Source organism: Trachurus trachurus, assembly GCF_905171665.1.
Source record: "Trachurus trachurus genome assembly, chromosome: 21".
Classification (NCBI taxonomy): domain Eukaryota; kingdom Metazoa; phylum Chordata; class Actinopteri; order Carangiformes; family Carangidae; genus Trachurus; species Trachurus trachurus.
The window spans coordinates 29,336,117-29,353,136 of record NC_139899.1 but is presented as its reverse complement, the minus strand read 5'-3'; the positions used below and the strand labels follow the sequence as shown (position 1 = coordinate 29,353,136).

The 17,020-nt window shown below is 42.2% G+C and overlaps 1 protein-coding gene across 1 annotated transcript in view; it reads left to right on the top strand.

Annotated features, from left to right (window-relative positions):
• pde1a (phosphodiesterase 1A, calmodulin-dependent) overlaps positions 1-17,020 on the top strand; it is a gene marked incomplete at both ends in the record, with an annotated part of 92,192 nt that overhangs the window by 48,664 nt on the left and 26,508 nt on the right. The window contains 3 exons of the mRNA XM_083996050.1: positions 24-144; positions 235-419; positions 1,265-1,444. Coding sequence (XP_083852176.1) covers positions 24-144; positions 235-419; positions 1,265-1,444 — 486 coding nt within the window. The remainder of the gene's footprint in view (positions 1-23; positions 145-234; positions 420-1,264; positions 1,445-17,020) is intronic.

The window sequence follows — 17,020 nt, the reverse complement described above, 5'->3', positions numbered from 1 at the left end:
TGTTCGATTCCTCTGTTCCGCAGGTTTCATCGACTTCATCGTGGAGCCGACCTTCAGCGTCCTGGTCGACACCACGGAGAAGGTGATTGGTCCTCTGATCGAGGAGGACAGGAAGGCCCGAGAGACCGGCACCAGGAGGTCAAGGTACTGATGAACCCAAACACCTCAGTAACTAAACTGACCCTGAGTCTGTGCTGCCTCCCCCCCTCGGTCTGTAACTCTGCTCTGCTCCAGTCTGACAGGAACCGGCTCCGTTACCGTGGAGTCGGTGCAGAGACACAACAGCGGTCGCCACGGAAACAGTGACGACGGACAAGTGGACTTTTCCCTGACCGCCATCGACCAGCCGGCGCTGAGGCTCCACCTGTCGGGGGTCATCGCCAGCAACAAGGACCGCTGGAAAGAGCTGTCTGTGCACGGTACACACACACACACACACACACACACACACACACACACACACACACACACACACTTATTCATTAAAGGGACAGTTCAACATTTTGTCAAATTGGCCCATTGCCTAATCCCTATAGTCATAGCAGTATGTTCGTTACCTTTAATTGTCGGTGCAAGCTATTTTTAGAACGGCGGAGCAGAGCCGTGAACTGCTCAGAGCTACGCTACGGAGGCTCATTATGGGATTTCTTGGTTTCCCTCATCAAATTCATCACAAAACGCTCTGGTGGACAAGTTGTGACCTGCACATTCACCACGCTATGAGATAATAACACAACGTTACCAGACAGAGTTGTTTTAGAGGTAAATTCATGCAAAACCACTGATGCGCGTTGCCTTCAGGGACAGTTTTTCATCAAGCAGTCTCTGCATTTCCCTCTAAAACAACTCTGTTAACGTTGTGTTATTATCTCATAGCGTGGTGAATGTGCAGGTCACAACTTGTCCACCAGAGCGTTGTGGAGTTGTTGGATTGTGTATTTGATGAGTTTGATGAGGGAAACCAAGAAATTCCATTAGCCTCCGTAGCGTAGCTCTGAGCAGCTCACGGCTCTGCTCCGCCGTTCTAAAAATATCTTGCACCGACAATTAAAGGTAACAAACCTACTGCTATGACTATAGGGATTATGGCAATGGGCAAATTTGCCAAAATGTTGAACTATCCCTTTAAGTTCCCAGCAACTGAAACTTTCCTGTGTGTGTGTGTGTGTGTGTGTGTGTGTGTGTGTGTGTGTGTGTGTGTGTGTGTGTGTGTGTGTGTGTGTGTGTGTGTGTGTGTGTGTGTGTGTGTGTGTGTTGTGAACAGAACTGGCCAATAAGGAGCGAGAGGAGCAGGAGCGGTTGCAGTCCGACGTCAACTCAGACGTCCAGTCTCATCCCGTCTCACCCAATCACAGCGTCTCTGACGGACTCGCCTCCAGCCAATCACAGACACAAGGTGACAGGTCACCTGACCACATGCCTGCAGATCACCTGACCTGGAATGGTACAAACACGACACAACACGTAGAGATACGTGAACACAACGACAACAACAACACACACCTGTTTTATTATGATTCATTAAACAGAAAGTGAACTAATCAGGTGTGAACAGAAACTCAGAGCTGATCACTGCGATCGATCGATCACTGGAGGTTAAACACCCGAGTCATGATGAGTAGAGACACACTGAGACGACTGACAGCAGATAGAGTGACAGTCAACATCCTTAAAGGGATAGTTCAACATTTTGGCAAATTGGCCCATTGCCATAATCCCTATAGTTTTAGGAGTAGGTTCATTACCTTTAATTCAAATCAAATCAAATCAGCTTTATTTATATGGCACTTTTCATGCATTGCAGCAGCACAAAGAGTAGCACAGCACAACCTCACAGAGTAAAAACAAAACAGAACAAAACATGAACAAAAAAGAAAACACCATGAAAACCCAAACCTCCCACCCCCACAAATATACACACAGATACACAAATACATACACACTCACGCGCATACATAGTACGCACAGACACACACACCCACACACACAAACATACACACACACCCACACACATAGGAGACATTGTCGGTGCAAGCTATTTTTAGAACGGCGGAGCAGAGCCGTGAGCTGCTCAGAGCTACGCTATACGGAGGATTTCTTGGTTTCCCTCATCAAACTCATCAAATACACAATCCAACAACTCCACAACGCTCTGGTGGACAAGTTGTGACCTGCACATTCACCACGCTATGAGATAATAACACAACGTTACCACACAGAGTTGTTCTAGAGGGTTCCTGTCATGTGCCAATTTGCCAAAATGTAAAAAAAAACTATCCCTTTAACTTTGATTTAATTCATGTCTTTGTGTCTGTACTTGTGCAAACAATTTGTAAACTTAAAACACACACACAAACAGTGAGCTCACCTGTTGCTATGGTAACTGTTGCAGGGGAAGGGCCGGGCGGCGAGGAGGAGGAGAAGGTGGACGAGGAAGACGAGGAGGAGCAGCAGGAGCAGGAGGAAGAGGAGGAGAAGGAAAACGGTGATGATGAAGTGCCTGAAAACGCCTGATGACACTCGGCGGCAAACTCGCCACTGTACGACTGTGGCGGTGGCAGATCACCATGGCAACAGGCGGCCCCGGTGCAGTGACAGCGAGAGTTCAGACTTCCTCTGTTTTAAAAACGCAGCAGCTGACTCAGTGCCCCCTCCCCTCTTCGGTGGACCCCCCACTCCCCCCTTCACCTCTCTCTTTCATCATCCCACTCCCAAACACAAACGGCCACCAGACGTTAATGTTTACAACGGACCTCGAACGCATCTCACTCAACCAGACGACGGCTTCTCAGCAGCTTCATGGTTCGTTCCCAGCAGCTGTTCTGTGGTTTTGATTTCTATTCATGGAAACATCTGCATTTAAAGTTCCAGAGCGACAACGCTGCAGGAGCGAGTCATGGAGCTGAGGAGACGCTGGACGCTGCTCCGGGTTCAAACCGTCAAACATGTTCACAAGCTGTCGATCAATAAGGCGATAGATGCTGTATCATCAGGACCAAACTACAACCAGTTAACTATGTAATTATAGAACTACAAATATGATAATAAACATCAGACGGAGCAACTTTAAATTTAGTTCAGGCGTTAACGTCCTGTCACGTCAACTTTTGGTTTTGCTCCTATTTTTCACAAATTTAAAGCGAAGGTCTAAACCTTTATGCATTTATTGTTAAAGATATTTTTCTGGCATTTTCACCTTTATTCTGACAAGACAACAGACAGGAAGTCAGGGAGAGAGAGAGAGAGGATGACTCACAGCAAAAGTCTGCAGGTCGGATTCAAACCTGCGGCTGCTGCAGTCAGGACTGAGCCCATGTGGTGCACACTCCACCAGGTGACACACACTTAACACAAAGCAGACAAGTTTCCCTCTTCAATCTGGTTCATAAATGTTAAAATAGTGAATTCACCGGAGTGCGTAGAGGTCAGAGTCACAGTCTAAGCCAGAGAATATCATGGAAAAGTTTATTTATGTCAGTAATTCAATTCAAAAAGAGAAATTAATACATTATATAGATCCATTACACACAGAATGAAACATTTCATGTCTTTATTTATTTTATATGTTTTAAAGAGACCCTGAGGAGTTTGCTTTTGGTTATAAAAAAAAGTCTCATATTAATGTGGATGAATCTACGTTACCACTTGTTAATGGGCCCATTTTCGATAAATATAACATTTTGTCTTTATTGTTATTTTGATATTAATATTTAGTGGTCAACTCGCCCAGCATTTCCTAGTTTTGCTTTCCCGGACGCTGCCCGGCGGGTCATGGGAATAATGCCGCCGGATCGCTAGTTGGCATCATTTATGGTCGGAACTACGATGGTATCTGAACGTCTTCCAACCTCCGACTTTCATTCTTGATTGAAAACATTCTTGGCAAATGTTTTCGCTTTCACTGTGCACGCAGAGGCTCATGGGAAATGTAGTGTGAAAACACTTCGCTTTCCAAAACTCCTCGTTGTCCCTTTAATTGTAATGATTATGACTTACATTTAATGAAGACCTAGAATTCAGTATTTCAAAAAATATGAATAATACAAAGATAAAAAGCATTTTTAATATGGAAAAGTCTGTCCATCTATATGCACTCACTACTTGGTTTGGGCTGTTTGACTTTTCCATGATATTCTAATCTATTGAGATGCAGCTGTAGGAGTGAGGACAGCCAGAGAGAGGAGCGATGGTGTGATAACCAGAGATGTTATTTATAATAACAATAGTGACAAACCACAGATTCAAAGCATTAATATACATCTGAACAGTTTTCTGTCATTTAAACAACAGGTTAAAATTTAAATTATAACAGCAAACTAATTAAAAAATGTCAGACTCAGGCCCATAGACACAACACCGCCCACTCAGGAGTTTTGAGGTTTGATGCTAATTTTTGATCAGAATTCAGCACAAACTTGAACCAGAAAACAAAAAAGGAAACATCTGAAGAAAACGAGTCATTCAATCATCCATCAAAAATGTATTATGAATGTGTGACATCACAGTGACCTCACAGTCCGGAGGCCCGACATGATTGACAGTTTGAACCCTTAGAGCTGCAGCCAATCAGAAACACTGTGTGGAGCTCACATGTGACTTCACAGGACCTAGTTTTTTTTTTTTTCTTTTTTTGTTTCTTTTACAACATGGATCATCTTGTCATCACATTTTGGCCAGTTTACCCATAAGTCACCATGATCAGGCGTCCCTCCCCTGGTCTGGAGCGCCGGGACACTGGGAAACAGGAAGTTAAATTAACCTTTAAGTGGCCGGGAGCCTCGTTCAGCGCCACCTCTCCTGCCTGCGGATAAACAGCAGCCAGTGCCCTCCACGTCGTCACCACGGTGATGACAGCGACAAAAAGACAACAAAACAAAACAAAAACAACAACAACAACAAAAATCAAAACAAAACACACCACCGGTTTCTATAGCAACGGCCAACGAGCCGAGCGGTGGAGCCAACATGGCCGACAGTGAAAACTCTCTAGATCCTCTGAGCACTGTGTTTGTTCATGCAACGTGTGCTACAGTAATCATGTGCTCTTTGGCTCAGTGTGTGTGTGTGTGTGTGTGTGTATGTGTATGTGTGTGTGTATGAGTGACACTGTGTGTGTGTGTGTGTGTGTGTGTGTGTGTGTGTGTGTGTGTGTGTGTGTGCGCTGTATAACTGTACAGCTGTTTTCTGTATTATTGTATTAAACATTCAGGACTCCAGTCTCCTCCTGACATCAGTTTATTTCCTGTCTCTAAAGGTTAAAGTTCGCGTCTACACTCATCACTAACATCACTTAAAGGGGTAGTTCAACATTTTGGCAAATTGGCCCGTTGCCATAATCCCTATAGTCATAGCAGTAGGTCCGTTACCTTTAATTGTAGGTGCAAGCTATTTATAGAACGGCGGAGCAGAGCCGTGAGCTGCTCAGAGCTACGCTACGGAGGCTCATGGGATTTCTTGGTTTCCCTCATCAAACTCATCAAATACACAATCCAACAACTCCACAACGCTCTGGTGGACAAGTTGTGACCTGCACATTCACCACGCTATGAGATAATAACATAACGTTACCAGACAGAGTTGTTTTAGAGGGAAATACAGAGACTGTTGAAAAACTGTCCCTGAAGGCAACGCGCATCAGCGGTTTTGCATGAATTTACCTCTAAAACAACTCTTCAGCTACGCTCTAGAGAAGAAGTTCAGACCAGACATCTTTAAGGATTTCCAGACCATGAAAGACTACAATCAACATGCACTGCACGGTGCAGGATGGATACGGGAGGTTGAGTTGACGGACCAGTCGTCCGTCGTATATCAATTTGCATAATCACACAACTCAACCTCTTCTTTATGCAAATTAGGTCCGGCTCGCAAAACTCCCATCAAGCTATCAAACCAGGCAGCGTTGATCAAATATGAATCAAGGTTCTGTTACTGCACTGCCCATTATACCTATAAAATGTTTTCAGAAACATACTTTAGTGTGTTTGTTTAGCTGTAAAATGAGATTGTATGTGACCCGGCCGCCATGTTGAAATCAGCAGAGCGTTCAGTGGTCCGTTACGTCCACATCCGTCCTCGCCGGATCTTGTGTGTCTGCACCATAAGACACTCAGAGCATCAATGTCACATCCACAGACATTTAAACATTCAGTTCATCAATTACAATAAAAAAGTGACTGATGACGCTCTAACCGAGCCGTGAGTATCAGGCAACTTATCTCTAAAACTGATGAAACTAATGACAGTTTTATTAAAGCAGAAGTAAGTGATATATTTGTGTTCATATAAGTCTTAAATAGTTATATCTTCCGACAGCAATCACTTACATAGAGTGTTTGGACTGAAACACGGGTCTGTCAGTCACTCTGCTCTGCTCTGAGCCGAAGAGAAAACATTTATCGTATCCTACAGTTTTTATCCAATGAGGAGAGAGAACGGCATGCAGGGCTGTGTGTGCAGCCAAGGAACGCCGTGAATGTGGCGACGTAGGGACGAGGACTGTTATGGTGCGTTCAAGGAAACTCGTATTTTTCCGACAGTGAAGTGGTACCAGTTCGATCTGGTACGAGTTCACCGGTCGGAAGTTACGAGTGGCCGTTATAGTGACTTTCACCGGTAAAACAGGTCGGAAAAACACGAGTGGGTTGCCTGAAACGCTACAAAGTCGTAAGTTGTGACTTGAAGCTGTAATTTACGATTTCAAAAGCCTGCCTGGAACGCAGCATTAGCGAAAACGACCGGACCACTTACTTCTGCTTTAATTTTGTAGATTATGTATAGTGATGATATCTCTGTTAGAGCAGGTTACTAAACTGAAAAAAAATGTTTGAATTTTCCAAACAAAGTGTTTGAGAGACTGAAAATCAGCTGGTTAATGATTGGTTTAAATATACTATTGTTCACTCCACACTGCTGAACAGAGACAAAATAAACATTAAATCAGATAAAATGTACAACAACTTCTGCTCTGTTTACATATACCATACCATACCAGCTTTATTTATAAAGCACTTTAAAAACCCAGTGGACCAAAGTGCTGTACAAAATTAAACATAAAATATACAATCGGCATAAGACACAAAATGTACATAAAGCGAAACAGAATAAAAACAATACAAATATTGCATTAATAACACTATATAAAACCAATAAAACAATTTAAAACATAGCACATGAGTAAAAATAAATAAATAATAGCAGATTTGAAGATGTCAATTTAAACGGAATCAAAGGCCATGGAGAACCAGTGAGTTTTGAGGCGCTTTTTAAAAACATGCAGTGAAGGTACTTGTCTGATGTGGAGAGGCAGGTCGTTCCATAGCTTTGGTGCTACAACTGAGAAAGCGCGGCCCCCTCTAACTTTACTTGTTAATATGTATATTAATATGTAAGAACATCGGTCTCTCACAAATAAATCAGATTCAACTCAGTGTTGTTTCACAGTGAGTAGTAGAAACCTATGGCAGAAAAAAAAAAAAATCCAGACTGCGGCTGCAGAGAAGACAAACAGCAGCAGAGGGCAGCAGATAATAAAATCACAGATGAACAGTGAAACATGAAGGACAAACAGAAAGTGAATGTGACCAGGTTTCATGTCTCATGTGTCAATATTTAAGACTCATTTTCGTCAGTGTCTTGAGTTTGTCTTCATCATACAATAGTTTATGATGAACTAAATGTCCTAAATGGTTTTCAGTATCATGAGGCCGTGGGATTGTTTGACTGAACAAATGATTGAAAAAATAATCAGCAAATGAATAGATAAGGAAAATAAACATTTGCTTTTTTCAGCGTGTGAGATATGGCTGCACAATAGTTTGTGTGTTGGTCATAATTATGCCATTGTGCATCCGATGGATTAAATCTATTGTTTTTAATTAATTTGAGTTAATTGAATCAAGTGGATAGTTTCATTCAGGCCAATATTAAAAATCACCATGCAGCAGGTGAAGAAAACAGTTCATCCAAGACTGATATGAAGACCAGGAGGCAACTTTTTATAATTACTATTGAACTGTGTCTAAATGAAACAGACTGAGGCTCGGACTCACTCACTCACCGCTGCTGCTGCTGATTGGTCCAGTTTACTGAAGCTACGAGTGTCTTCAATCACAGTCAATCAGCTGCTGATTAACAGATGTCTGCTGCAGCAACACAACACTCCAGTCTGCAGAGAGAGACACAAGCTCTAACGGCATCGTTAGTACGACGAGGCACCACAGCATCATTGTTCTGAGACTAACCTACAACTAATGCATTTCATAGTCATCAACTCATTAACGAGTTAAGCTAACGAGCCTGGCAGAGACAGCGTAGATATGAAAACCTTAAAAAAAACTGGTGCTTAGACTCAAACCCACGGCTTGTATCTGTATCTGTGAAATGTCTTTGTGAACAAGGTCATAGATCAAAAGTGACTGATCAAAAGCCTCCATGTTTATTGCATCTTTAAAGGGATAGTTCAACATTTTTGGCAAATTGGCCCATTGCCGTAATCCCTGTAGTTTTAGGCAGTAGGGTTGTTACCTTTAATTGTTGGAATTTGGATTTTAATTTGTTGGAATTTCTTCCCTCATCAAACTCATCAAATACACAATCCAACGAACTCCAAAACGCTCTGGTGGACAAGTTGTGACCTGCACATTCACCACGCTATGAGATAATAACACAACGTTACCAGACAGAGTTGTTTTAGAGGCAAATACATGCAAAACCGCTGATGCGCTTTCCTGTCAGGGGCAGATTTTTGGCAAGCAGTCTCTACATTTACCTCTAAAACAACTCAGTGGGCCAATTTGCCAAAATGTTGAACCATCCCTGTAAGTTTTTCAGCCTCTTTAAAAGGTTTTTTTGTGATTTTTATGTGATTCACTCTTCGACCACCAGGAGGCACTGAAGAACAATCAAAAACCAAAGCGTAATAATACTAATAATTAGCCTGTTAATCAGATTAAACATGATTGATTCCACATTGACCGACTGTCGCTCGTATGTTAGTGTCGAACCGAGTCGACCCGAGCCTCCTCCCTCCTCCACCCAGAGGTCAAAGGGTCAGATCAGGCAGTGGCGGGCGAGGCATGCGAACTCCGGCCAAACTCATTATAATTAAGGCTCTAACAGTGATTGAGGGTGTTTTCTTCCCAGCAGACACAGGCCTGTGTCAGCAGCTGGACGACGCTTCACCTCTGCCAACTTAATCAATTCAAAGTGGCGGCGAGGCCTCGATCAAAGGCTGAGCCCTGATCACCGCCTGTAACAAACTGCGTACACCGGAGAGGTCGTTCTGGCCGACGTCCACAAACACACACACACACACACACACACACACACACACACACACACACACACACACACACACACACACACACACACACACACACGCACACACACACACACCTCTTCATTGATTTCATCAGTGTGGAGATAAAACTGCAGCGACGCACAAACACACACATACACACAGGGACCGAGCCTGGAAAAAAAGGTGTGAAAACTATTTTTCAATACGTGATGGAGGGTGAATAGAAAACATCAGAGCCACTGCTGAGGATGAACAGTTTTCCATTTCCAAGCGCATAATGACACTTTTCTGCAGCAGGTGTCATAATAAGAGTCATAATGACACAGAAACACAGGGAACACAACACACAACAAAAACAACAACTGAGTCCATAGTCTCTTTATATTTTCCCTTAATTTTACCTTCAACCATAAAGAATCCCGACATATAAACATTGTTTTTGACGAATCGCAGCTTGAATTGAATTAAATTTAAGATTTAAAGGACAATTCCGGGCAAATTCAACTCGGGAGTGTATTTTCCTAACATTTTAGGTCTAAAAAAGAAGGAATCTGAAGATTTTCAGTTTAATGTCTCCTGTTTTGCGGTAGTTGTGTCTGTCCCCGCATCGCCACGGCAGCAATGAATGGGAGCGGATGCAAGTTCCGCTGCTTAGGCTGTTTACATCCCTCAAAGCCGCATTTTTTTTCCACAGACAGCATCAGATGGCGACTCAGACATGCACCGAGAAGTTTATTTACTTCAAGCAAGCCGACATGTTTGTAAAACTAGATCTAATTCAAAGTCTCCCGGAGTCGAGACCCAGGTTGACGCTCGGTGTGTTCAGGTGCAGTCGGAAGCTCCCGTTTGTGTCATAAACACAGGAATATCAACTCTTGACTTGCTTCAAGTAAAAAAAACTTATCAGCGCAAACAGCCTAAGCAGCAGAACTTGCATCCGCTCCCATTCATTGCTGCCATGGCGATGTGGGGACAGACACAACTACCGCAAAACAGGAGCAATTAAACAGAAAATCTTCAGATTCCTTCTGTTAGACCTAAAATGTTAGGAAAATACAGCCACGAATTGTCCTTTAAGATCGAGCTCAGTGTTGTGTTTGGTTCCTGTTTTAGGTAAGAATCCACATCCAATGAGAGGAATCAATAAAATACGAAGATTAAAACTTTATTGTGCACGTAGACTCATTATATAGAATGTAAATTTGTTTTTGATGACAAGGCAGCTCAGGAAAAAAACATTTACTGGTAGGCCTATTTGAATATGTTTCCATTTAGAGCAGAGATGAGTTTCTGTTTGTCATATGAGGTGGTTGTTGTGATTTATTTTATTTATTCTCAACAAACGTCCTGGTATGGAAAACAAAACAAAAAACCAACAGTCATTTAGTGAATCTCTCTGCTGCTGTGTGTGTGTGTTTGTGTGGCTCTCTGCTCCGACACTTTGACTCCACTGTAATGAAAAAACAATAATGATGGCGACAAACACCGGGCTTGGATGCTGGATCTGTAATTCACCTGTTCTCCATCGCTCTGTGACTCTGGAGGTCACCTGCTGCCACCCAGAAAACCCGTTAAACCGTGTGGAAGCTGTCGCGCGAGGCCGGTCGACATCTGAGCAGCAGAACATCGGCTCTGACGGGAGAGGCCGGCGCAACACAAAGCTCTGCTCAACTTATATAATGACTCTTTGCTACCGTGAAGAGAAGAAACAGAGGAAAGGTCTGAGGGAGCGTCGGGGTTAGTGATGCACCATCAAAGCAGGGCCGTTGCTAGGAATTCTGGGCCCCCTTAAAGAATACTAAAGTGGGCCCCTCCCCCTAACTTTTCCTTTTTTTTTCTTAGGCCCAATCCCATTTCTCTTTTTTACCCCTACCCCTTCCCCTACCCCTTGCCCCTCGCCCCTTGAAACGGAGCTACAAGGGGTAGGGGTAGAAAGTCAACCCCTCCGAATTGGGACACCCCTTCAACAGTCACATACGTCATCACGTAGTCTCACTGGCTTTTACGTAAGCTGATGCGGCGAGCTTTTGCCATAAATCAAATAGCGTGTTCCATATAACTTAATAAAATAAGATAAAACTTAATGCAGACTGATCGGTTCATTGTAAAACATTTATTTACTGATGTAAATGTGGTGATTTCTGTACACAGAGCCCAGAGGCAGCGCTGCCTGCTCCTCTGACTGGTACATGAAGCATAACTTTTCATCCAAATAAACTAATGCTACTGCCACAATTGTCAGATTTCATCAATGAGACCAACATTTAAATGCTGAAAAGAATTTAACATGCTGGTGGTAAACCTCTAAAAACCCGCGGATAAGTTAATTAACGACCGCCTTCTCTCCCGGCGGGACCGGGACGAGGACGTAATTTGGCCGGCGAAGCAGCGCTGCAGACCGGCTGCTGTCTCTGTGAGGAGCCGCTCCTCCTGGAGCTTCACTTCTCCGAAAAATCGTCGGAGCAAACTTCTAACCCGCCGTCATTTGGATAAACTAACCGCACATTTGGGACCTAAATCGTTACTTTCTCGCAAGAAAAAATATTAAAACTTAATAAAGTGACGTAATAACCGCGCTACAGTGAGAAATAAAACAGCTTTTCGTTTTACAGCCACCGCTGCCGGCTGCCGCAAGATGCATTCTGGGAAATTTTCATACCCCTCCGTTTGGAGTGTGCCTCTGAAAAATCTCCGTTTGGAGGGCTATGTAGCCCTACCACTTCCCCCTACCCCTCTGTCCTAACGGGAATGGGACACCCCTACCCCTACACGTGAACGCGCAAAACGGAGGGGTAGGGGTAAGTGGTAGGGCCAAGGGGTGAAATGGGATTGGGCCTTAGACTACGTATGTATTATCGTTTTTTATTTAGCCTTCTTTGTTTTGATGCTAATGCAGCATTACACTGCAAAAACTCAAGTATCTTAGCAAGAATATTTGTCTTATTTCTAGTCAAAATGTGATTTCTAGTCAAAACAAATCTCATTATACTTAAAATAAGACACATCATATTAAAAGTAGCTTGTTTTTAGACTCTTTTTAGGTACTTCTTTCAAGCATATTTTCACTTGGAATAAGTAGAAACAATCTGATAGTGGAGCAAGTTTTTCTTCCTTATTACAAGCACAAAAAACTTCCTTGCACTGGCAGATTTTTCTATTTATTGTGAATTTAAAGGGACAACGAGGAGTTTCTATTCGGTTATAAAAAAGTCTCACGTTAATGTGGATGAATCTCCGCTACCCACACTTGTTAATGGCTCCATTTTCGATAAATATATCGTTTTGTCTCTATCGTTATTTTGTTATTATTAGTGGTGGCGGAGATGCTGGTCGAGCCGACCAGCGTTTTTTACTTTCGGTTTCGCAACGAGTCATGAGAATAACGCAGCTGAATCGCCATTTATGGTCGGAACTACGACGGTATGTGAACCTCTTTGAACCTCTGACTTTAATTCTTGATGAATGAAAACATGAGTCTGTCTTGCGCCGGTCAAAAGAATTTTACGGTGCGCGCGGAGGCTCATAAATGTAGTGTGAAAACGCTTCGCTTTTCCAAAACTCCACGTTGTCCCTCTAAGTGAAAATTATCTAAAAATAAGTTAATTTTTAGGTGATGAGTCTTATTTTAAGTGGAAAGAGATTAGCTTTGACTAGAAATGAGACAATTGGACAAGAAATAAGACAAATATTCTTGGAAAGATGTTGAGTTTTTACAGTGTAACTTACTATGAGTATTAGTCAGGGTCTTACGCAGAATAAATCAGTCATACAAAGATTAGACTACTGGGGTTTTTTATGGGCCCCACTGGGCGCTGGGCCCCTAGAATTATCATCACCTTTCTCCCCTATACAACGGCCCTGCATCCAAGGGAGAGATCGAGGCCCTCACTGCCACATCCAGCCTTGCAGCTTGAATATCGACTCAGGTATAGCGCTGTAACAGCTGAGTCGAGATAAAACAGGAGGCTGCAGCGGCTCGTTCAGCTCCACTGAGCAAACATGGTCCTTGTGAAAGGCCTGTTCCCTCCACTCGGAGCAGGACAGCGCTCTGAAAAGCTCTTTGTCAGCCTCCAATCCCCCTTATTTACAAGAAACCTGTGAAGCAGCCGCAGCACAAAGGCAAGCGTGGGTGAAAACTAAACACGGTAGCACATCTGCTGCATGTTTGATGTTCGCAATCTGAGCAGCTATACGCACACGCTTCTGGTTTGGATGGAGAAACATCACAACGACATACAGTATCATCAAAATATTATGTCATTATTCAAAAGTCATTTCATCCAAACAAGAAAACCTGTCACCAAACCTTTGTTACTGTTTTGGAACCAGTGCAAACACTAGAGATGGATCAGCAGAGGGCGCCATCCCAACCTGCTAGTTTAACGCTAACAATGTGTATTAAAAGTTATACATTTTGATGCTGTAAAATATCTAAATACCTGAAATCTCTCAACAAACATTGGACGTCCTGTCCTCAAATAAATTATAATGATATACCTACATGCAAATAGTGTTGCTTTCATCAACGAGACAAAATAACGTTATAGGCTAATGTTTAGTCGTGTTATTATTATTTTGCAGTATAGGCCCATTTCTGTTTCCTAGGCAGCGACATCACTTCCTCAATCCCCACTTGCGGCGTTTTTATAGAAAATGCAGCTGCGGTGGGTTAGCGTTAATGACAAACGTGTGTGACTAGCTTTCCTGTATGTGTATTTGTTTGTGTGTGTGTGTGAGAGAGAGTGAGAGTGTAAAGTAGGTTTCTCCAAAATATCTTCTAAATTTATTGTGTGACTGGGAACTGAAAATAAATATGTTGGAATGGATGTTTTCTTGAGTCTATTGGTAACAATAATATAATGATAAGATAACCATGTTTGAATTGTGAAATGGGTTTGACTAAAAAAAAGTTGGTTTTGTCTATACTATAGGCTATAGGTAATTATACTATATTGACTGGGTTAAATAGAATTACATTACTAGAAAGATTAAATTCATTCACAATCATTGACTAAAACTAGACTTAAAATGTCATCAGTTTTCATCGACTAAAACTGGACAAAAATAGTGATGGGTTATTCTGACTAAAATAACCTAAAATGCTCAGACAACAAGTGCAACCAGTTAGCGGCTAGTGTTGTTTTCTGTGAAAATAGCAGTTATACCTACAGGAAGTTAACATCAATTGACAATGTTCAAAATTATAGACTTATACTAATGAATAATGAAGTCAGTAAAATAGTAGAACAAGGTCAAAGGTCAGGGTCGGGTGAATCCTTGCAGCAGCTTCAACATCTGGAGGAAACGCTGTGACCAGGTGGAGGTGGAGATTCCCACAGTGTCAGAGTGACACGCTCCATCTATTACACCCTGCAGTGACTCAGGTGTCCACACACTTTAATAAATGCATTTTTCATTAAATAAACTCGGAGTTAATGGAGTTTAATGGAACAGATGTAGCAGCTGATCTGATTCCTGAGCAGCAGCTCTGCAATGAATCATATTTATACGAAGCTGGTAAAGCCTGAGGGGGGTTAATTAAAGCCTGTGGTCATTTCTTCAGCTGGACTGCATCAAACCATGAGGCGTTCACTGCCTTCCTCTCTCCCCAAACAATAACCAGATCCGTGAGAGTCATAAAACGTCTCATCTGTTTGTGAATCTGCACTGCAAAAACTCAAAATCTTTCCAAGAATATTTGTCTTGTTTCTTGTCAAAATGTCTCATTTCTAGTCAAAACTAATCTCTTTCCACTTAAAATAAGACTCATCACCTAAAAATGAACTTGTTTTTAGATAATTTTCACTTGTTTCAAACTAATTTTCACTTGAAATAAGTAGAAAAATCTGCCAAGTTTTCTGTGCTTGTAATAAGAAAGAAAAACAAAAAAAAGATTTTTCTACTTATTTCAAGTGAAAATCTGCTTGAAAGAAAGTAAAACGTTTCTAAAAACAAGCTACTTTTTAATGTGATGAGTTTTATTTTAAGTATAATGAGATTTGTTTTGACTAGAAATAGGACAAATTTTCTTGGTAAGATTTTGAGTTTTTGCAGTGTGCTTTATCAATGTAGAGATCTGGAGAAGAAACATAATCATTAGTAAAGACAATGAACAGTGTGTGAGTAGGAGGACGAGGAGGAGTTGAAGTGACGAGGGCCACTGTCCTTCAGAGAGCCACTGCTGCTCATTAATCCATCTGATGGGACCTGAATGCAGCGTCGGCCTCTTCGCTGACACTCAGTGTGTCTGTGCTTTATTTCTGCTGCTGCCGTGACTAATCCCATCACACTGAGGAGGAAGAGGTCTCGCCACGCTGAGGATCATAATAATTGGATTGTGAACACAGTCGTTTAGTTTGCTGCTGAATGGGAACCAAATTAACTGTGTTTGTTTCATCACCCAGAACGCAATCCCTGCTGGTGACCAACGGAAATTACACCCGTCAGAAATTACACCCATCTGGGTTAGAAACAAACCAAACCAAACCAACCCGCCTTCATCTGCTGCACTCCAAGTCCAAATAAGAGTAAATCCTCTTTTTAAAGAAACACATTGATGCAGATGGGAACAATAGATTGTAGGTGAAGGGACAGAACACTGACTGATGCAAAAAGTCTATTTATTTGACGTTAAGATGCCACATTTGTTTGTCTCAAGAGGAGAGAAAATAACGTCAATTGATCTAAATGCCACTTTATTAACATCTGTATTTTTGGGATGTTTCCATCAACGACTGTTCCAGAAACTAAATCACAGCTGTGTCTAGTACTTGACATTTATAGACTCCAGATGGTCAAAACTGATGTGAACACATCCTTTGAAGAAACTGACATTATTTTCTGACGTATCAACCCAGGCTGACATATAGAGATGAACAACTGTGGACGGACTGTGGGAGGAAGACTGGGAACTTTTGAAAAGAAAATAAATTTCAAAAATGATTTACAAACTCAGATTCACCTTAAAACAACAGAGCAGATAACAGGTTTGAAAAGATTTGAAATGATTTGAATTCCAGTTTAAAAGTAAGATTGTTGCCATTATACTGTAAGGTGAGGCAGGTTGTGTAAAGCTTGATTTAATCTTCTGCGTCAGGCGGTTAACCCCCTGCAGAGCGCTCTTCTCCAAACCCACATCCAAAAAATCCTAACTTCGCGGAGAGGGTCTGTGATTGGTCTGCTCAGAACGTCATTTCTGGCATTTAGCTTTTCCTGGTTTCTCCTTTGTGCTATACCACCATTTTTAAAGGTGTACAGAAATGGCCGTTTGTCCTGTTCGTCGCGCCGAGTTGTCACGAGTTGCTGCACGAGTTTACCCGAGTGAGGAAAACAAATTTGATTGGTCGTTATCGAGCGGGCGGGATATTCAAAGCTTGGGGCGAGACCAAGCTCCGTGTGTGTGTGCGACGTGTCTCAGACGTTTGATTGACGGATGACGGATCCAATATCAGTGGTTGATGAATCGTGAGCAACGTGACGTATAATCCGTGCGCCTGCATTATCCAATGCGAAAAAAAAACCCCACACTTTTATTATTACTCAAAAATAGAATTTTGCACAAAGTTTGGCCTCCATTGTCTGATAGATGAGTTATTACACTAATTTTATGACCCAGAGTGGGCTCAAATTCAATTTTCTTTTCTGTACAGCTTTAAAGTGTTCAGACCACCAAACATCTTCTCCCTCATCTGCAATAAAAGCATCTGTTGTTCCACATCA